The 23,258-nt window shown below is 34.2% G+C and overlaps 1 protein-coding gene across 2 annotated transcripts; it reads left to right on the forward strand.

Annotated features, from left to right (window-relative positions):
• Positions 1 to 19: 19 nt before the first annotated feature.
• LOC150095653 (uncharacterized) lies at positions 20 to 18,811 on the forward strand. Of its 2 annotated transcripts, XM_090410596.1 has the most exons (3): positions 20 to 664; positions 4,537 to 4,638; positions 18,384 to 18,811. In XM_090410596.1, exons 1-3 carry the CDS (start codon positions 26 to 28, stop codon positions 18,465 to 18,467), a joined length of 825 nt encoding a protein of 274 aa, XP_090266722.1. In that variant the 5' UTR covers positions 20 to 25; the 3' UTR covers positions 18,468 to 18,811. The 2 variants fall into 2 exon arrangements, with proteins under 2 accessions (XP_090266722.1, XP_090266723.1); XM_090410597.1 differs by lacking the exon at positions 4,537 to 4,638.
• Positions 18,812 to 23,258: the final 4,447 nt, after the last annotated feature.

Here is a 23,258-nt window from a genome sequence, read left to right on the forward strand (position 1 = left end):
CTCAGGTAACCAAAATACTTCAAATATGGTTTTACAGACATCTTGCATGCAATCATTGGATCCAGTACAAACTGTTACTTCACATAGAACAACATCACATGCTTATGATGTAGCATCTGAAGTACCAGTAAATCACTCACAGCAACATTCCATCCAGAATTTCACAAGAGCAGGTATTTCTTATAAAACAGACTTAGTTAGTTATGCAACAAGAACTACAAATGCAGCTGTTCAGCATTCTAATCAACTATCTTTTCAAAATTTTGCCAGTGTAAATGTTAATCAGGCTTCAAATGGGCAGTCAGTGAATATGGTGCAAGAAGTCTGTGACTATAATAAAGGCTCTAATTTTCCTAAACCAGTATCTAAGATGAACGGAAGTGCAGGAACGAATATTAACACGTCACTTTATACGAATTGTCCATTTAACTTGAATAGGCCTTCCCAGCTTTCTTGCAATGTTGCATACAATGGGAAGCAACATTCAGGTAACACATATAATACATTACCTCCACAAAAAAATAGTATTCCTAGTGTTTCAAGGGATTTAGAACAGAAGCTTCCATTTCTTCATGCACTACCAAATGTGTCTAAAAATAATCCACTTCAACCACAACAACTTCCTCGAGTTTGGTATGGGAATTCTCTTCACCAGCAGTTTCAGGTAAATAATATTCTCTTATACTAAAAATATCAATGTACTCTCTGATTGTTTTATAAGGTTAGTTTTCAGATATTCTATACAGAATATAAAAATTAGATAATGAAACTATACTATATAATGATAAAATCAATAACTATTAGAATTCATTATTTCTTTGAATTCTACCAGTGGTAGATGGAGCTATCCTCCTACAGTGAATATAGTATTATATTGTCACACACACACATTTTAAGTGGCATTCTAATTTGTCTCTTTTCATCTGAATGCATTGACAGTGGCTACGAAACCTAGCAGAAAATTCTGCTAGTATTAAATATTAATTTTTTCATGCCTAAGTGTTTTTCTGTTATTGAATTTTATCATTTGTCATCTGCTTATGCCTCTAAATTTTGTTCTAGTTCATTCAATTTATTATATGTTAGTGGAATATTCTATGCCTGTCCATCTCAGTTCATCTTAATCACCTTAACAGGTATGATGCATTTTCACATCATTCAGAACACGTTATGTGAAGTGTACCATTAACATTGAAACAGCATTTGAAATAACATAGATATAAAACATAAGATGGTTGATATTTCATCCACTGGCCAATTGGGCAGTCAAACAGAACCATAAAAAGTCATACGGTGAGAAATAGATTACGTAGAAAAAGGCACACCTGCCAAAATGTTTCAAGTACTATTTCAGTTTTCTGAATAGCATTCTCCCACTCTTTCTGTCTGAAAGGTAGAAGAAGGAGAGGTGATATGATTGAGACTTTTAAACTGTTAAGAGGTAGTTACAGGGTTGACACTGGGGAGTTCTTTCACTTGGTGGAACAGTGGGAAGGAGCGATGACAAGGGGCCATCCCTGGAAAGTACGAAAGGAAGCTGTGAGAAAGAGGGTGAGGAGTGGTTTCTTTGCATGGAGGGTGGTTGAACCGTGAAATGCATTGCCTGATAGAGTGGTGAGAGAGCAAGAACGGTCAATGAGTTCAAGGAGTGGTATGATAGACTTTGTGTTTCCTAAGAAAGACCTCCCACGATGAGTCTCTTGACTCCATGAAGGCCTGAATAATAATATATAGCCATTCCCAGATGGCTACTAACACTTCCATTTTCTTATTATTAGTCTGTATATTTAAATTCTATCTCAAATCTTGTAGCCATTTAGGTGGTAGGTGAATGTCATCACCCATTGTGAGACCATTCATTTGTTTATTGGTGGTCTTAAGTAGCTTGGAAAGGTACGTGTTTGGTTACTAAAGCAGAGTTTCTAGATTATCTAACTCTTAGCCTCTGTATTGTACTAAAATATAATAGGATTACAAAATTTTGTTGGCAGGAATAACATAGCTAAGGTTCGAAATTTATTTTTCCTATATTTTGTCCCAAGGTGATGAATGGTAAGAACTGTAGTTCTCCAGTAGGGTTTGAAATAGTTTTATCAATAAAGAACACTGGTTATCAGTTCATTGTTGCAAAGTGCAAGGTTTGGAAACTGGCAGATATACATTCACAAAAAGTCTGTGCACCACATGTCTCAAAAATTTGGCATTCTTAAATCTCTAATTCATAGAGCACATAAAGTTTGCTCTTCCCCAATAATCTCACAACAAGAACTTTCCATCATTAAAAAGTTAATAGAATCAAATGATTAAAACTCCAATCAAATCCAACAGATACTTGACTCTTATGTTCCGACAGTCTGAAGCTCCTACAGTTTCTTCAACAGTCCGCAGAGTTCCTATTCTGTACATTCCAGGAATCTCGGAACCTATAGGTAGAATTCTGAAAAAGTATCAATTGATTCCAACATATATTCCTATCAACAAAATTTCTTCTTTATTACCTTCTGCAAAGGATGAAGTGTCTTCTCTATCTTTGGCTGGCATTTACCAAATACCTTGCAAATGCGATGTCTTTTATTTTGGACAAACTGGCCGTTCTTTGGAAAAAATAATAAAAGAACATCAATATTATATTGATTATAACAAACCTCTGAAGTCTGGTCTGTCACAGCACAGTATTATTGACTCGGCTCATAGTGTCCAGTGGGATAAAGCTGTTCTCCTCCATAGATGCAGATTCAAATATGAATGCTTATTCAAAGAAAGTTGTGAAACTATCTTACACCGACCGAATTTAAATAGAAATGACTGTCTGTCTCTCAAAGATCTGGGAGACTTTTATCTTATGTAAAAAAAAAACCATTTATCTTAATAGATTAAATTTGTTATTTTCCATTATTTCCTAGCATGCAGTAACAATTGTATTTTAATAGGTGATCCACCGAACGTTTTGCTTGTATTCCATTCCTATTACTGTAACACACACTGAAGATGTACTATTAATTTTAGTACGAAATATTTGTCCTTTTACTAATTAATGCTATCACTGTGATTTTTACGTGTTTCTTTATTAATTAAGAAGAGAATGCCATCTATTAATTTGCCATAGGACATCTAGAAGTAAGTGATGTAAATAAGGACTTAAAATTTATAGGTCATATTGGAATAATTAAGGATAATACAATCTGATGGCAATAATAAAGAGGACATAAGCATATGGAAATAATTCCAATTTACAAGGCTTTGAATAAGTCTTATATAGACCACTGATGCAGATTTGATTATCAGGTTTCAAGGAATGAATAGATTTTTCACGGTCATTCCTGGCTAAGGTAATCATGTCTCAGGAATATCAAATATAAGAACAGATTGAAGTAATGCCAGCACCAAAACTTTGTGAATAGAAGAAAGGTTGATATAATTGAGATATAAGAGTTTTTACCAAATTGATGCAGATGAGATTTTTCATAGAATAAAGGAGTACTCAGATAGAATAGGTTAGCCATAGAAGGTTGTTATTGTTATAATGGTAATTCCACATGTAAGAATGTTCAACCTGTAGTACATTAATGTTGTATGTGACCATAACGTTAAGAAAGCCTTAACAGATTTAGAGGAAAGTGGAGGAAATTACCATTGCCCATAAATATAAGAAGGCAGTGAACAAGTGAGTGAAGTTTATTGCTTGTAGGGTGATGAGTTATTGAAATGCCTGCGAGTATAGGGAGTGCAAAAACATTAAAAAGAGTTAGCATGCATGTTATGTTAGTGGACTTGGTGCAGTTAGTCTTTTGATACCATGTAGGTCAGGTGGACAGAATATTGTTTATTGGTCACGTGTACAAAGAAGAAATATTTTCTCTCACCTTTATTACCTATCACATTATTACTCTTTAACATACTAGTGGTGCTTATAACAACCTATTACTAGATTGTTAGATACAAATGCTATTAAATGCTAGCACATAGCATAAAAAAAATCCATGAAAGTTTGTTAAACCTATAGTACAGTTAGTGTCATGGGTGGATTAAAGATTAGATAATTTGAGCCACCACTAAGCATGATGGGCAACACAACTCATCAGTTACATAAATAAAAACTTTGTGGTACTGGGATTTGAAACGTGACATTTTATAAAAGCAATGATGTCATCCATTTCAACTAGGTAAACTAATGATACTGTGCTTTGTGTGCATGTGTGTATTTCCAGTGATCATTCTAGAATTTTTTGCAAAATTTACTTGCTTATAAAATTATTGTTCATTCCAGCAAAAATTTGATTTTTAAATTTGAAATTAAATACAAGAAATAGATATTCATTTATAATAAAATGCAAGTAAGAAGTTTGTATATAATGTGGGGTTACATGCAGTTTCTCAGCAATAATTGTTCATTTTTTATTGTATAATTCCTTATTTTAAAGTATTCTACAAAATTGAAAAGTTGCAGCATTTAAAAATGAACAATTCTTGTAGTATTTTCAAATTACTTTGATGTTTACAGTCTTGTATACTATTTAAAAATGTGATTTTCTATAGAAACAAGGAAGATCAGTGGTGTATTGTGCAAATTGTAGATATGTGTCAACCAGATTATGTGCATTGTGTAAAAAAATCCCATACTGCAGTGAGCACTGTGCTGTAAGTAAAACAGTTATTTCATCTAAGCTGTTTAGGAATATACTATCATGATTTCACATAGATTTGTAAACCGGTTATCTATTTCAGCAGAGAATTATGTCATATCTATTCATTTAATATTCACTGTGCTTGAGTTGTATTTTTTATCTTCATCCTAATACATTTCCAAAGCCATTAGCATGAATCTTGCAGCATAGATGCAAGTCTGCTCCAAAAAGAAAAAAGATATAACAGTTATTAAACTATTCTCTCAAAAATATTGGAAAAAGATCATGAAAAGCCTGTTTCTTCTTTACTGAATGCCTACCAATTAATCTCTACTCACATTATGGATTCTGCCCCACACTATCCACAGCTGAATCTTTTAGCCGACATTACCTACCTTTCAACACGAGTGATGCAAAGTTTTGGAGAAACTCGTGGTTGATCTTGCATTTCCAATGTATTGGATCATGTTTAGCATTATTAAAGACCTCACTAACCTACCATCATGTAGTTTGCATTCTACACTTTCCATTTCAGTCATAATTTTCTCTGTTTGCATATTATGTGTCATGGTGAATGGCTTCATCTTTTCAGGTGAATGGCTTCCTCGTTGGATGAACTTTTGACAAAGTTCATCCAAAGAGGAAATGTTCCAAGCTTCAAGATCTGCCATAACAATGCCTAAAAATAGTGCTTCCCAAACTGTGCACCCTGGGGTATCATGGCACACAGTTTGATATTGAAAGAACAAAAAAGGTACATTTTTAAACAAGTATCAAGCATTGCTTTGCTAGCATCCTACAAGGTGACATACAGTCTTGAAATGTTTAAAAAAAAAAAAAAAAAAAAAACAGGGACACTGAAAAAAATTACTGAAACAATAAGGATGCCATGAACTAAGAAAATTTGGAAGCCTTTGCTTAAGCATTGATTCACCTTGCCATGCTCCATTTGTGTTATTAGTTAATAACATCAAAGATCAAAGCAACACATGTCTAATTTAAAGTACTAATAGTACTTAAGTATTCAGTTACTTGTAAATGATACTGGCAAGTGGGCACCCAGGATGATTAACAAACTAGATTTTATTTAGCATATTGAAAGAAGCTTAAGATTTCTCCCAACCACCATAGATGATAAAATACATTTGGAAACCTCAAACATTTTAAATTTAAATTATGAAAACAATAACTAGCAACCTAACCAAATCTGAATTAGCAGCTGTGAAATCACGAAAATTAAATCCGGACATCGTAATCACTAGAGTTGATAAAGGCAGTGGCATGGTATTTTAAACTACACATTTAGAAAAATTGAATCTAATGGTCTCAGACAACAGCACCTATCAACTTGTTAACTATAACCAAACTAATCGGATAAAAAAGAAAACAGAAAAGTTACTTAAGTTAGTCACTTCTTGGCCTGAAAATATAGTTAAAAAATTACTTCTGCATTACGCTCATTCCCCAAGAACTTACGGTTTACCAAAGATTCACAAACAGAACATACCGCTCCAGCCGATAGTTGAAGGTATAGACAGCCCCAATTATCACCTAGCCAAGAAACTAGTGTCAACACTCAAGGAGTTGGTAGGTCATTCCTCTCCTATATTAAAAACACAACACTTTGTAAACAAAATCAAAGACATTGCACTGGAAAAAGGTGATTTATTAGTCAGTTTTGACATGTCTGCCCTCTTCACAAAAATCCCAATCAATGACACAATCCTTCTATTACAGGACAAATTCCCTCCTGATATCATAGTACTCTTTGCACATGTACTATGCTCTGGCTATTTTGTGTGACAAAACACTGTCTACTTACAAAAAGAAGGCACACCATAGGCTCACCATTATCTCTTCTCCCCCCCCCCCATCACTAACTTTTATATGGAATATTTGCCGCCAGACATTAGACACTTTCCTCAGCCACCTAAACAAACAACACAAACGCATACAATTCACAATTGAGATTGAAAAGCAGAACATACTTCCTTTTCTAGATGCACTTGTCACATGTCTTCCTTCTGGCAGTCTTTCCTTCACTGTTTACCACAAACCTACACATACTGGCCAATATATGCCCATCAACTCCTACCATTACCCAACACAAAAACTAGATGTCATTAACAAACTGAAAAACAGGGCTTTTAAGATTTTCTCCAATGAACAAGCACTTAAAGATGAATTAAACGTTATCAGCTTCTTAAAAAATGGCTACAGACAAAATACTATCAACAAAATTCTTCACAAGACCTCACTTAAAAACAAAAATAAACTAGGCTAAAATAAAACTGTAACCATTCTGTATATTAAAGGGATATCAGATAAAATAAACAGAATACTACAGAAATATAGCCTTAAAGCCAACTTTAAAACTCCTGCAAAATTAAAAAATTTACTCAACTCATCCAAGGATCCACTTCTTCCATCCAAGGATTCCATAGTCATTCTTCCTCTTGCCACATAATGAAAGACCTCTTTGGGATTTCCTTTGGCCTGCTTGACTAGATTCTTTCTCACAATCTGATTTTACCTTTCTTGCAATGCTAGTCACCTTTTAATATTTTATTATCATTCTTCTCAAGCATCTGTACTGTCTTAGATTAACATCTTCAGTATTAACCAAATTCTTTTCTTATACCTTCAATTTTTATATAGTTCTGGATCTGGTCAGTTTATAATGTTTTGTTAATGCTGTGGCTAATTTAACCCAATATAATTATCAGTGTTGAAACAAATCTGCTAACTACTTATATATTAGTGTGTATCAGTTGAAGAAAAATTTCATGCATTTTCAAGATCATTTATTTTTTTATTAATAATACCATTTTGGTTTCTGACTGGCTCTGAACCTTTGGAAGGACAGGGCCAATGTGATGTCATACAAACAAGGTAGCAGTTCAGAAAACAATTGAAAAACATTAAAATCAATATAAAGAAATATTTGGGAAAATAAATACTTCTTTTTCCAATTTTAACATCCACTATTTACAGTTAAAATTCTTCATCTTCCATTATTGGGTAAGAAATAAGCTAATTCCTGCAGTCTGCTTAGTAGCTATTTTAGGTTACTGTGTTGCAATTAATTGGTTACCTCATGGTACAGCTGAATGTTCTGTAAAATAAATTGATTTGTGCTTATCTTAATCTCACTGGCATTTGTAATGACCAACATGTCATAAATAAAGTTATATTAGAATTACTTAAATAAAACTGATTAAATCGAAACTTCTGGTGTTTTTTTATTTATTTATTTTTTAACTCAACTAAAATTTTTCATTTGTTTCAGGTGAGTACATTTATCAAGCCCTGTCTGTCACTGGTGCCACATGATTGCTCTTGTAAATTTTTCTCAAACCTTTTGTACCTGTGGTCTCAGCTGCTTTATTCCCAAACCCACACTCAATCCACAATGATAAGTTAAAATTGGTTTAAATGCTATCTTGTATGTATGTTATTAACTCAGTCTTCATATAAATGCATTCAACTGACTTTATACTAATTTAGACCAACCATGTTTATCTGTTTCCATTTTTAATTTGCTGTCTTCACTAAAAATTATACTTAAACAGCTGAAATTTGTAATCTGTTGCCTATAAGAATGCAGTTGGTTTTTCTCTTTTTCTGCCTGTTTTCATAGTTTTGTCTTTATTGCTAGTTTTAATAATTGTCACAGAAATTATTTAATTTGGCTAAAGACTTGAGCAATTAAGAGGATAATGTCATCTGAACAGACTGAAAAAACTAGTCTTAATATCTCCTGTTTGAATACTGTGTGTGTGTGTGTGTGTGTGTGTGTGTGTGTGTGTGTGTGTGTGTGTGTGTGTGTGTTAAACACCACAACATAAGTCTGTATTGCTTTATATTTATCATAGAGATTGTTTGCTTTTGGTATCTTATCATATGCTTTTACAAGATCATCATTATCAAAGTCCTGATATGTATCCCTAAGGAGTGTACAAGATATTATAGTACTACCTGAAAAGTTTACATTATTACTAACTCCCTTTGATAGTTTTTTTTCCAAATTAGTCTTCCTTTGGGTCTTTTTCCTGCCATCCTGATATCAGACACTACTTTCCTCTCCTATTCTGCTTAAGGTATTTTTACTATATGAGATATGCTCTGTTCACACATTCCTGAATTCTATCAATGTCAGGTTCCTTCTTACTATCTTCATTTTGAATGTTTCTTTCTTTAAATGTCATCTGCTTACTCTCCCTAATTTTTCTCAGAACTGTGATCAGCTCATATTTATAACCCATTTCTCAGATCCTTTAAGTGAAAATTTATTTGGACACTCTCTCTTGTATATGGCTGCTTTAGTGTTTTGACTAATTTCTCTTATTCCATATAAATTTATTCAATTATAAAAAGAAATGCATTGGGTTTATTTGGCTGTAACAATATAAAAACGAAAACCGGCTAGTTTTACCACATATACTTATGGTTCTTCTAGTTTAGAATGAAGAAATGTACAATAAAGTCTTCATGAACTATAATATTACTAAAATGCTCAAAAACACTGTAATGGTATTAGTTGAAACAGAAACCACATGAAGCATGGGAGCTCGCACAGGTCAGCTATTGTTCAGTGAAGTGTGCAAGATGGTTTGTTGAAAAGTTAGTCTAATGTGCAGAAAGATCTAATGTATAATTTCCAAATATCACACAGGATCAATCCTTGATTCCTATTGAGTGTGCCTTATGAACAGTGGATTGTTTTGTGTTATGAGCAATGAAGTTGTTCTCTATGTAAGGCATGAAGCTCTTATCCCATTCAGTATTGTGTGTGTGTGTGTGTGTGTGTGTGTGTGAGAGAGAGAGAAATGAAAAGCTAGGCCTAAGCTGTCTTCTCTCTTGTTATTAACGTCTCCAATATGCCCTTTCTGTCTAATTTCCAAACTTCTAGATGTTTGTCCTCGTATAAGAAAGGTCTCAAGGACATGGACTATTATAAACCCTAGGATGTTTGTCGAAAGGGCTGTGATCTTTAGGCAAATAAAGTAAACCTTGTTCTTCAAATGAGCTTGAAGGCCACTCTTATGTCATGGTTTGAGACTAGCGATCTTGAGTGAAAATTTACCAATATAAGAGAAGGAAACAGAAGTTTCTGTAAAGAATGTTAAATAATAAATACACGATCGAATGAGGATGGGCTGGCAATTTGGGATTTAGCCGACCAAATTATATTCTTATCGGCTTAAACCAATATACAAAATGATGGTACAACATTACAAAATTTCATGCTGGCTGGGGCGTCTCCTGGTTAAACAAGGCCCCTGTTGTTTTCACCAGGGAACCAGGGTGAACAGTGAAAAGTCAGTTCCTGGAACAAATCTGAAAGCACACCCCAACTCAATATCACCAGAGTTAAAGATCGGTACTATCAACATGAGAAGCCTGAATGGCAAAGAAATGAAGCTAGCTGAGGAATTAGATAAGTACCAGATCAACATAATAGGGATGACTGAAACAAAAAAGACAAAAATTGGTGAGATCTTTCTGAGCAATAAATACAAAATGTTATATTCAGGCCATGACAATCAAGGAAAAGGAGTAGCCATAGTATTCAACACAAAATACAAGGCTAATCTTCTTGAATGGCAGTCAGTCTCAAGTAGAGTAATGTGGGCAAATATGAGAATGGGGAACTGGACAATAAGACTTATTTATGCCTATGGTCCCACAGAAGGTTCTATTAAGGTAGAAGTGGAGGAATTTTTTGATGCTTTAGAAAAAGCAACTGACACAATGAAAAAAGGAAAAATTGGTCCTTGTTGGGGGATCTAAATAGCAAAGTAGGAAATGATTGTCAGACATACAAAAATATTTTGGGAAAATTTGGAGAAAAGAACAAAACTAATAATAATGGCAAATATCTGTTGGATTTCTGCTCAAGACATGGACATGGTTATTACTCACACCATGTTCCAACATAAAAATGTGTACAAATTCACATGGAGAGAAGAGGCAAGGAATAAGAAAAGTCTCATTGACTATTTTATTGTTGATAGTGATGTTTTCTCCCTGGTGCAGGACACCAGTGTGTACAGAGGATTTAAAATTGGAAGTGATCACTGTTTAGTCTGGAGCAGAATAAAATTGAATTTTATATTGAAAAGAATAACATGTAAGAAAGTTTTAAAGTGAATAAAAGTTGAGCAGCTCTCAGATGTGAACTGTAGACAAAAATACACAAAGATTATTGAAGAAAAAATGAAAGAGTTTGAGAACAGGAACCAAACCTTGGAGATTCAGTGGCATGCATTGAAGAAAACCCTGATTGATTCATCCAGAGAGGCATGTGGTGTGGATAGAAAAATCAGAACTCCAATGTGGACACAGGAAGTTAAAGAGGCAGTGAAGGAAAAGAAGATAGCATATCAAAAGTTCCTGGCAAATAAGTCAGCTTTTGCTCTTAGAGAATACAGAGACAAATGTAAGAAAGCTAAACACTGTGTAAAACTAGCTAAACAAAAGTCATGGGAGGACTTTGGCAAGAACATAGGAAATAAATGTCAAGAAGGTGGTAAGATATTCTGGAGGTTGTTGAAGAAGCTTGGAAATGGAGGAAAGAGTGCTGTAAAAGGAGTTAGAGATGATAAAGGTGACATGAAAACGGGAGAAAAAGATATCCTTGAAGTGTGGAGTAATTGCTAAATGAAACAAGCAGTGGTAAAAAACACTCAACAGGAATACATATCCATACTTGAAGTAGAAAAAGCTATCAAAGGCTTGAAATGTGGAAAGGGCAGGAGTAGATGATATTCGACCAGAAATGCTGAAGTATGGTGGTATAAAAGTCTTACAGTGGCTGTAATGCATAGTTTAAAAGGCCTGGACAGAGGGAAGAATTCCTGATGATTGGAGTAGAGCTCTTATAGTACCCATATATAAAAAGGGAAATAAAACTGAATGTGTTAATTACAGAGGTATTTCTCTACTGAGTGTTCCTGGCAAGATTTATGTCAGTATACTTGAGAAATGGTTGAGAAGAATTGTGGAAGAAAAGCTTGGTGAAAAACAAGTTGGATTCAGGCCAAATAGAGGCTGTCAGGATCAGATCATCACTTTACGACAAATAGTTGAGAAAGCATTTCGATATAACAAAGAGCTGTGTTTAAGTTTTGTTGATCTGGAAAAGGCATATGACAAGGTGCCAAGAGAGAAGCTATTCAATACGCTACAGTCATATGGTGTCAATGGGGAATTATATCAAGCAATACTTAGTCTTTATTTGAGTTGCAAGTCAGCAGTTGGAATTGAAGGAAGTACAGGAAGATGGTTTAATGTTAAAATCGTGATACAAGGATGTACATTATCCCCTCTATTATTCATTATCTATACAGATCACATTATGAAGGAAAGTGGTATTAAACATGATATCAAAATTGGAGATGTTAATGTCAGCTCTTTGCTTTATGCGGATGATGTTATACTTCTAAATAAATCCGCTACAAGTCTGCAAGATTCTCTGACTAAATTGAATAGCTATTGTAATAGATATGGTATGAAGATCAGCAATAAAAAGACAAAGGCAATGAAAATATGCAGAATCATTGAAAATGTCAACTGTTGTGAATGGAGAAGCTGTGGAACAAGTAAAACATTTCAGCTACTTAGGCACGATTTTTACTGAAGGTGGTAAATTAAATATAGAAATAGACAACAGAATCAGCAAAGCTGGTATGGTGGGAAGTCAATTGAATAAATTCATGTGGAATAAGAGAGAAATTAGTCGGAACACTAAATTAGCTGTATACAAGACAGTGTTCAAACCAGTTTTAACTTATGGATCTGAGAGCCGTGTCAGAAGTAAAACACTTGACCAAAGACTAGAAACCGCTGATATAGAGTCCTGAGAAAGATTAGAGGCGTGAAGAGACGACATCAATGGCAATATCATATTAAAAATGAGGATATTAGGAAAGAACTTGACGTTGTCATCATCCAGGAATGCGTTAGCAGATCTAATCTCAGGTGGTATGGTCACTTAAACAGAATGGGCGAGGAAAGATTAGCAAAGCAAGTGTTCTCTACCAGGTTGGCAGGAAAACGACCCAGTGGAAGACCAAGATATAGGTGGGTTGATACGGTACTAAGTGCCTTAGATGATAGAAATATAAGATCTGATAATGTTGGAGTCTTGACAAGTAACAGACTGATTTGGAGGAAAATTGTAGATAGGAAGTTAGTAATGATGTTAATTTTTCATGTAGTACTATCATATCCTGTACACCCCTTGAGGATACATGTCAGGAATTTGATGATGAAGAATCTCCCAAACGTTTTGGGGAGAGAGAGACAATCATTTTGATTTAGATTTGGCCAATATAAAAGGGCTTTGCAACTTTCTTTGAAAAGGCATCTGTATTTAAATTTGCATCTATGGAGAAGACGAGCTTTATCCCACTGGATATTGTATTTAGTATCAATATTATATTGTGCCAGACTAGACTTTTGTGGTTTCATGTATTCAATATAATGATGTTCATTCATTCTTTTTTCCACAGAACAGCCTGTTTGTACAAAGTTACATTCACATGGTAAACACCAGCTAATGATAGGGGTGCAGTTTGTCATTGTAGGTGGCAACAGGTGAGAAATTTTGTTGATAGAAAAATATGTGGAAATCTGATGATACTTCAAAATTCTACCAGTCGGTTCTGAGATGCCAGAAATATAAGGGATGGAACCTTGAAGAATCAGTTAAGGAACCTTGAAGAAACTGTTGAAGAATCCTGAGGTATTGGAACATATGAGTCAATTATCTGTTGGATTTGATTAGGGTTGTGACCATTAAATTCCATTGTTTTGATAGTGAAAAGTTCTTGTTCAACCTGAGAGAGAGAGAGGAGCACACTTTATGTGCTCTATTAATTAAAGACTTGATAACCAATTTTTTGAAAGGTGTGATGAGCAGACTTTTGATGAATGTATCTGCCAGTAAAGGTAGGTTTTCAATAAACACTTCTGGATAAATTACCAGAGGCTGGGCATGTAAGAAGGATGTCTAAGAATGGTACACTACCAGCCTTTTCTTTTTCCATGGTGAACTGAATGCTTGGATGAAGGCTATTGATCTGTTGTAGGAATGTAGTAAGTTCCTCTTCAGAATGTGGCCAAATAGCCTCTTTGGTTTCATTGTGTTTATGTCTTTGCTATTTTGCCGCATTCTGAAGAGGAACTTACATCATTCCTACAACAGATCAATAGCCTTCACCCACACATTCAGTTCACCGTGGAAAAAGAAAAGGCTGGTAGTTTATCATTCTTGGACATCCTTCTTACATGCACAGCCTTTGGTAATTTATCAACCAGTGTTTATCAAAATGTGAAGATTGTGTGCACCTTTGTCTCACACATGATTTTACATCAAACCAGCTTACTGTGCCTCCTTTAATTATAACTACTGACTTACTACTCAAATATAGACTGTGTTGCTTGATATAATGTCTTTGATTCCATATAGTTGTTAACATTTTGAGTGGCTTTTCTTGACGTCTTGTCATGTGCCTTTTCCAGATCTACAAAACTTAAATACAGATCCTTATATTTCCATTCTCAACTTTCTTTTAAAGTGAAAAATCTGATTCTGACAATCCTTGTTTGGTCCGAACCTAGTTTGTTCCAAGTTTCTCTTCCACAATTTTTATTGGGTCGCTTCTCAAATTAATCTTGCATAAATCTTACTTGAGACATATAGGAAATTTCTCTGTAATTCTTAGATTATTTTATTTCCCTTTTTATAGTTAGATATTATATAAGAGCTTTCTCCACTCATCCAGAATTTGACCTTTTGAATTATTCTGTGCCACTGTAAAACTTTACCTTCATATTTGAGCATTTCTGATCTACTCCAGTTGTTTTTCCTTGTTCCAGTTTTTTTTTTGACTTTTTTTCCTGCCAGAATTAATAATAATTTAGGCAGAAAAAAATTGTTTACTGAACTACAAGGGTGGGTCTGAAAAGTTCTTGACCATAGATGACAACACTATCGGCAAGATTTTCTCCATCTAAATTTCAATTTGGTACATCTGTCATAAGCATCCATGTGAAATTGCAAGTCATTCTATCAAGTAGTTTGTTTTATACAGCTGTCTGAAGCAAAAGTGTTGTCTGTATCCCTTGAAAAGGATAAAATTGAGTATCGTGTGTTTATAAAATTCTTTTGTAAAAGAAAGTTTAATGCCAAAAGAAATTCATTCGAAGTTCATAAAAGTTTATGGGCACACTTCTCCTTAGTTTTCGACAATTAAGAAATGGGCTGCCAAGTTTAAATGTGGCCATACCAGCCTTGAAGATGATCCATGTGAAGGACGTACAAAAAAGTGTAACAACACCAAAAATCATTGATCGAGCGATATGGTATTGGATGACTGGGAAGTCAAAGTGCGTGAAATTGCTGAGACTATAGGTATTTCAAAAGAATGTGTAGGATATATTTTGCATGAAGAATGGCAAAAAAAATTGCAAGAAAAGCTTTGCTCAAGATGGGTGCCCCCCACTTGCTCACAGCAGATCAAAAATCGCTCGCACGAAAATCACTGAACAGTGCTTGAAGCATTTTAACAAGACTAAAACTAATTTTTTACGTCTCTTTTTTTACTATGGATAAGCCTTGGATTCACAATTACACAACAGAATCCAAACAGCAGTCAAAACAGTGGCCAGAAGCCGGTTGTTCAGTGCCAAAGAAGACAAAGTCTGTTCCATCAGCAGGAAAGGTCATGGCAGGGCCACCGAGAAAAATTTTCGGGCCAGTCACAAGTCTGTAGTTCGGGCCCCACTTAAAAAAAAAGTGCATCACTTTTGTTTAATAAAAAAAGTCATATAAAAAATTAAACATTTATTTTAAAAAGTGTATAATAAATTCAAAATTCGATACATTACATACCATACAAAATACAAACATTAAATAAAAAGAGAATTTTTATTGCCTCATCCACTTCCTCACTTTATGGTTAGCGAAATCTTTAATCACCTCATCATAATCAATTGTCATTGTCAGGTCATGTTCTATTGATAGCAAAGCTAGGCCGTTTAATCTTTCCTGGAACATTGATGATCTACTGAAGCTCTTTATTGCTGAAAGTTTACTAAACGCTCTTTCACCTTCGGCAACTGTCACTGGTATTGTGCAAAAAATTCTGACTGAAGTACATATTTTGGGGAAAAACACTTCAAGTCGAAATTTATAAATGGTATTTAATAAAGCTAGTCCTGGTATAACATCTTTAAACATGGCGTTATAAATCTTTTTTATGTGATAGATTTCGTCTTTCAGAGATGATGTTAAGTCTTTTGAATATTTATTTATTAAATTATTGCACGAGTCAGAAATTTCTTGATGATTCATTGTTTGAAAATTTAATATTGGTGAAAATAAATTCTGAATGTTTTTTAAAGATTTGAAACGCATGTGAAGTTGGGAAATAATTGCATCCACTGGATACAATTATTTCCTGGGCCCGATGGTCGGGCCCTTTTCAATGCCAGGCCCGTGACAAAAGTCTCAGGTGTCACTCCCTCTTGGCAGCCCTGGGTCATGGCATCAGTATTTTGGGATGCTGAAGGCATTTTGTTTATTAATTATCTTGAAAAGGGACAATAACTGGGGAATATTATTATGATCTTTTAACCAGACTAACCGAAAAAATTCGTGAGAAAAGATTTTGTTTGCAGAAGAAAAAAAAATCATCTTTCATCAGGACAAAGCACCGATCCACAAAGGTATTTTGGCAATGAGAAAATTAAGGGAACTGCACTATGAATTGTTGGAACATCCACCCTATTCCCCAGATTTGGCTCCCTCTGACTTCTCTCTCTTCCCAAAACTAAAACTCTTCCTCACTGGTCAGCGTTTTTCTTCAAATCAAGAGGTATCAAATCCAAATACCCCACAGCTGTTGTGGAGTATTTTGCAGATCTTACTGAGAACCACTACAGGGACATTATAATGGCACTGGAGTGTCACTGGAATAAATGTATTAGTCTTAAGGGAGATTATGTTGAAAAGTGAAAATAATTTTTAAATTGTAAATTCGTTTTTTCATTGTTAGGCCGTGAACTTGTCAGACAATTTTATTACTACACCACATACCCTCGTATGTGGTGTAGTAATAAAACCTTTTATCCCTCAATATTTTAGCATTTCAGTTTGAATATAGTCTGCTCCAGCAGCCTTTCCTCGTTTTTAGTTTCAGTTCTTATAGTGTTGTAATGTGGTTTTGCTCTGTATAAAATAAAATTTAGTTCCTTCATTTCTATGTTTTTTGATTGACTACAGAACATTTTGACCCTCATGATATTTATCTTTTCTATTCTTACCAAAGTTCCTATGCCTTTTGTTCAGCCATATTTACACATTGCTTTGGTTTCTTACATTTTTTGTCTTCTCTCAGAGTATATGCTGATTTACTTGCTAGGAACTTTGGAAATATTTTCTTTTCCATGGTTGCCTTTTTTAACTTCCTGTATGCACCATAGAATTCTGATTTTATTTCTTTACATGCTTCCGTGGCTGAATTAATTAGTTTTCTTCAAAATCTGCTAACAATTTTTGGATATTTGATTCTTATTTCCAAATTCTTTAATTTTTTTGTTGAATATTATATGTATTTATTATTTAAAATTAACAAAACTTAAATGAAGATCCTTTATTATTTGATACTTAGTTGTTTGTCATAGGTAAAATTCTGTTTTTTTGCACAACCTATATGCACTATCTGCATAAATCCATCTTATTCTAATATTCTATTTGACTGTTTTCTTAGCCTTTTCTCAAGTAATGCTTGCTTATCTTTTCTTGAGTATTCAGTAAAGAATTCCTCACATTTTCATATTCAGTTTTATTTTTCTAAATTGATATGATGAGATCCCTACTCCAATCATCTACAATTTGACTTTTTGGATTATGCTTTCTGAATTATGTGGTATAGTAGTAAAACTTCTTATCCTGCAATATTTTAGCATTTCAGTTTGAATATAGTCTACTCCAGCAGTCTTTCACATTTTTAGTTTCAGTTCTTATAGTGTTAGTTGTAATGTGTATGTAATTTCACCCAGTATAGAATAAAATTTAGTTGGCTATATCCCAAATTCCAGTCTATCCTCATTTGGTGAACCCATGTAGACATCTAGTAACAGTCTGCATATCACCACTAGAAGGTAAGATTGGTCAGCAGCTCATAATTTGTAAAACATTTTGTCTTGTGATTAATTTCGGGATTAATCTCCTTTTAACTTATTTACAGTCTCTCCCTATCATGGTAATACCATCAAATTCAATCTAGGGGTGGATTCAGGATATTATGATAGTGCTACACATACACCATACTAATTTTTGTTGACAATTTTCTTCCAAATTAATCTTGTCTGTCAGGATTGAAGTATTGTCAGATTGTATATTTTAATTTCTAAAGCACTTGTTATATCACCTAGATCTTGGTCTTCCTCTGGATTTTTTCCTGGCAACAAATACCTGTTTGTTGAAAGTAGAAAAGGCTAATGTATGGGATATTGACTTTTTCTGAGAGGGTGTACAAAAGCCAATGACCTCCAGATACCTTAAAGATGACTTTGCAAGTCCTTCGAAAATATAGTTGCACTGTTGGACTTTTATTGCTGCTAAACAATAAATCTTAAGATTTTTTTACAGTTCAAGAGAATATCAAAAGTAAATGATAACATTAATTACTTGAATTAAATTTTTGCTTTTTTGAATGCAGATTTTTTTTTTTCTTTGTTTCATAGATAAAGCATTGGAAGAAAGGCCACGATATTCAGTGCAAGCAAGATGAGATGAGCATTATGGAAAAGCACCATGAATATAACTGAAAACTTTGCTCTAAAGGATGTTAACTTTTTCATCAACTTAGTTATGGATATCAGCAAAGTGTACTTTTATTAATCTGAGTAATTTGAGTTGTCACAATAGTAATTGAATGAATAATTTAAAACATTTTGAAGCTGTGAAATAAGTACTGTTAACCCGGTTTGCATTATAATTGTGTTAATTGCATCCATAAGAATACTACAGACGTTATCTGTGCATAAGCATGTACTTATGTTTTGTTTTATTTGTTATTTTTTTCTTATTAAATGTTTCTTAGAGTTATGTTTTAGTCGCATGCTGATCGGCTTAATTTTCAGTATAAATTAGCACTGAATTTATTATTTGATTATGTTCATGGATTTATAGAAGTTGTTGCAGGACTCTGCTCATTGCATTTCCTATCTCCATTAAATTCATTCACTACCACTGTACTTGCCACTTCTTCTACCCATATTCTACAAACCACATTTGCCATAAGGAGTATTCTCCTCACTTCCTTGCTGACCACAACCATGAACTCCCTGTCACATGTCAAGAAAATCTCCCTGTATCTATTCTGTAAAACATCAGTTAATTTATATGTATTATATATCTCTTTTCTATGTATTTATCATGTGCTGCAGAATTTGATAAATCCAGAAGTATGCTACCTTTCTGCATCACAAATTGCTTTTCATCTGTGAATTAGTAGCATCCACATTGTTAAATCAGTGTAATTCAAACTGATAGTAATTTTTCTTACCTGTGTTCATGTGGGGAGAAGTTCCATCATATAATAGGATAAGCATTTATGGTATAAAAATTGTATTAATATAACATTAATAACCATGTCCCATGTGGGGACACCTGTAACCCCCATCGGGCGTGTCCCCTGGTGGCGGATCGGGGAATGCTCGTCATAGGTTACTATGAAGGGTAGGAGGGAAATAAAATACCTCCCGTGGACCAACAGGATAGCACTTCCCTCATAGGCCGGTCTGAGGGCCTCGAAGGTGGCAGCCCCCCCACCAGACTCGGGTGCTGAAGGCTAATCCCCTGCACACCTTAAAATTTCACTCATTAAAAGAAATAACAAAGAGATGGCCAAACTGCCTAAATGGTTAACGACAAAGCGAGGAAAAAGGTACATGAGATATGGAACATTAAACGTCTACATGGAAAAGAAAACGAATTAATTGATGAATTTAAAAAATCAAGATTGGATTTGCTAGCAGTCACAGAAACAAAAAAAGAAAGGTCAAGGTTGCCAGAAAATGAAAGATGGGTATATACTTTTTTATTCAGGGAAAACAAGGGGTAGCTTGCATAATTAAACCAGATCTCAAAGAATATATTACTAAATGGCAACTAATAAACGAAAGGTTGTTGACAATCACTATAGATTTTAAATCAGACAACCAAGTATTCACTGTAATTGTTGCATATGGCCCAAACGATAATGCTAATAAAGAAATTAAAGACGAATTCTTCGAACTCTTACAAAAAACAATTGAAGAAGTTCAAGGGCATATCATACTACTAGGAGACCTTAATGGCCGGGTAGGGAATCAAGTAGATGAAGAAACGAAACAAGTGTTGGGATCACAAGGAGAAATAACCTGGAATAATAATGGAGAAAGAATAATAAATCTTTGCCTTACAAATAATTTAGTGATAGCGAATACTATGTTCAAGCATAAAGAAATCCATAAGTTTACCAGGGAAGAGCCCAATAGAAACGAAAAATCTATAATAGACTACGCCATCATAAGCAGATCGTACTGGAAGTATACAAAAAATGCAAGAGTCTACAGAGGTCCTGAAATAGGCAGTGACCACTACTTATTAGTAGTGGAAACAATCCATAAAATAAAAGTTGAAAAATGTAGAAAAAGTAGCAAGGAAATAAATGTTAAGATAAAGAACTACAAACTAAAGAAAGAAGAAACAGCCATTGAGTATAAAAGTAAAATAGAAGAGAAGATGAAAGAAGTAGAAAAAGAGATATATGAAGACCAAGATGTAGAAAACCTATGGTACAGGTTCAAAACACTTCTTCTAGAAACAAGCAAAGAAATTTGTGGTGTATCATTAAATAATAAACAGAAGAAACATAAAACACCCTGGTGGACTGAAGAACTAAAAGAAGAAATTAAAAAGAAAAAGCAATTATGGAAGAGATATATAACATCAAAGCTGCAGGTTGATAGAGAACTATACAACAACCAAAGAAATAAAGTTAAAACCTTAGTGAAAGCAGAGAAAAGAAAATGCTGGGAAGACTTCGGACATACTTTAGAACAAAATTTTAAAGGAAACCAAAAACTCTTCTATAATGTTTTAAGAAGAATGAGGTCAGAGAAAGAATGCCCCATAAAGTTTATCAAAAATAAGGATGGAAAGTTACTCACAAATTCCGAAGACATCATGGAAAGATGGAAACAGTACTTTCAAGAATTATTGGAAGATGCAGGACATCGAAAAAATAGAACCCTAAGAGCAAGACACACAAGCAAAATAGAAGATCAGAGTGAAGAAATTCATGCAAATTAACTGTTAGCAGCAATAAATAAAATAAAACTGGGCAAATCAGCAGGCCATGACCAAATAACACCAGAAATGGTAAAGAATTTAGGAACGAAAGCCATAGAATTTCTTTTACACCTGTTCAATGTTGTATGGAAAAAGAAAATTATTCCCAAAGATTGGGAAGCAGCTATAATAATCCCTATATTTAAGAAAGGAGACAACCACAAATGTGAAAACCATAGAGGAATTTCGCTTTTAAGCGTTCCAGGAAAATTATATACCCGCATTTTAGAAGCGAGGCTTAGGAATCAAATAGAGGACACACTGGATGAAATGCAATATGGCTTTCGAAAAAATAGAAGCACACAGGATCTTATCTTCAGTCTTAGACAAATATCAGAGAAAACATTGGAATATGGAAAAGAACTACATTCGTGTTTTATAGATTTTGAAAAGGCCTTTGACCGAGTTCCCAGACACTTAATATGGCAAACATTAAAGAAAAACAAGATACAAGATAACTTAATAGCAGCCATACAAAGCCTCTACAAAAGTAATAGAAATTATGTAAGAACCTGTAATAATAGATCAAAAGAATTTGAAACAAATGTAGGAGTGAGGCAAGGCTATATCCTCAGCCCTCTTCTCTTCATCGTAGTAATGGATGAAATTTTAAAGGCATGCCAAACAAAAACAAAAAAATTTCCACTTAGGATACAGGAAACTGAAAGAAACTAGGAGTTCACATATGGCTTTTGCAGATGATGTAGTGATTCTAGCAAATACAGCTGAAGATCTGCAGTACAATATCAACATTTGGCATGAAGAAACAAAGAAAAGGAATATGACCATAAATATAAATAAAACTAAAACAATGATATCTAGAAATCAACAAAAACACACAATAAAAATAGAGAATCACCAACTGAAACCAGTCCACTCCTTTAAATACTTGGGATCATATATACAAGAGGATGGTAGACTAGACACACAGAAATTAACAACAGGATAAGAGGGGGAACAAAGCTATTCTATGCAATGAAAGGCCCACTCCTAGATAAGAAAGAAGTCACCCAAAATACCAAAATGGCAGTGTACCGTTCAGTGTTTCTACCAACATTAACATACAGTTGTGAGTCTTGGTGTTTAACAACAGGAAACACAAATAAACTACAAACAATTGAAACGAAATATCTCAGGAAAGTGGCACAAAAAACAAGACTAGACCGAATAAGAAATCAAACCATAAGAGACAGCCTTCAAGTTGCTCCTCTGAATCAATCCATAACACAAGCCCAAATGAGATGGTTTGGACATCTCAATTGAATGGAAGAAGGAAGAATAGCAAAAACTGTATACGAAAGCCAGAAAATAGGAAAAAGAAACATAGGCAGACCCAGGAAAGGTTGGCAAAAGGAAATTAAAGAAAAATTGGAAAAGAAGGGAATTAACTGGAAAGAAGCAAAACAACAAACCTTGGACAGGACGGCATGGAAATCTCTTTTGCAAAATCTCAACGCTTAAAAGCATAAGAGATCATAGACGAAGAAGAAGAAGAAATAACCATGTTTAGAAAAACCTGGAGTATTCAAAATCATTCTATTCAAAATGTTTCATACAATGAGTTCATTTAATGAAAGTCATCATCATCACTTTTTTCAAGGGTTTAGGCCTAGAATGGCCTGGTCCAGCCTTAGAAGTTATTGTTGAATCTCTCTAGAGAATGTCCTGATTTTTTTTTTTCCTAATGGTATTTAACCAAGGTGGAGATGTTATTTCTGCGATCGATTGTTAGTTGAAGCTTTGGTTCCGTGTCAAGTTGAATTTGTTTCAAGATCTCTAAAAAGATGTGCGAGATATCTTTACTTTTTTGCGTGAAAAAAAAGTATTCAGTTAATAAAACTTTGGCTTTGTTTATAACATAGTCCATTTTATTAGAAGTGCTTATTTATTCACCATCAGCTTAGAGATTATTAATCTGTTTGCAATTAAACATTTCAAAGATGCTCACGGATGCTTGATATTGCCACATGCATGTTATGTTATTATTATTATTATTATTATGTAACACCTCCAGGGAGTCCAAAGACTCATCGAGAGAGGGCACCAATGGCATCTACTGTCAACCACCACTAGTATTTTCGCAGACAACCACAAACATCCACATCCACAGCAGGATTCAAACCCGCAGCCTTTTGGCTGGAGAGCAGATATGCTAACCACTCGGCCAACCAGGCTGACAAAATTATTATTGTGTGAGACCTCCAAGGAGTCCAAAGACTCAT

The sequence above is a fragment of the Typopeltis vanoorti genome, chromosome 20 (assembly GCF_054136105.1).
Source record: "Typopeltis vanoorti isolate ZY-2024b chromosome 20, IOZ_Tvanoo_1.0, whole genome shotgun sequence".
Taxonomy (NCBI): Eukaryota; Metazoa; Arthropoda; class Arachnida; order Uropygi; family Thelyphonidae; genus Typopeltis; species Typopeltis vanoorti.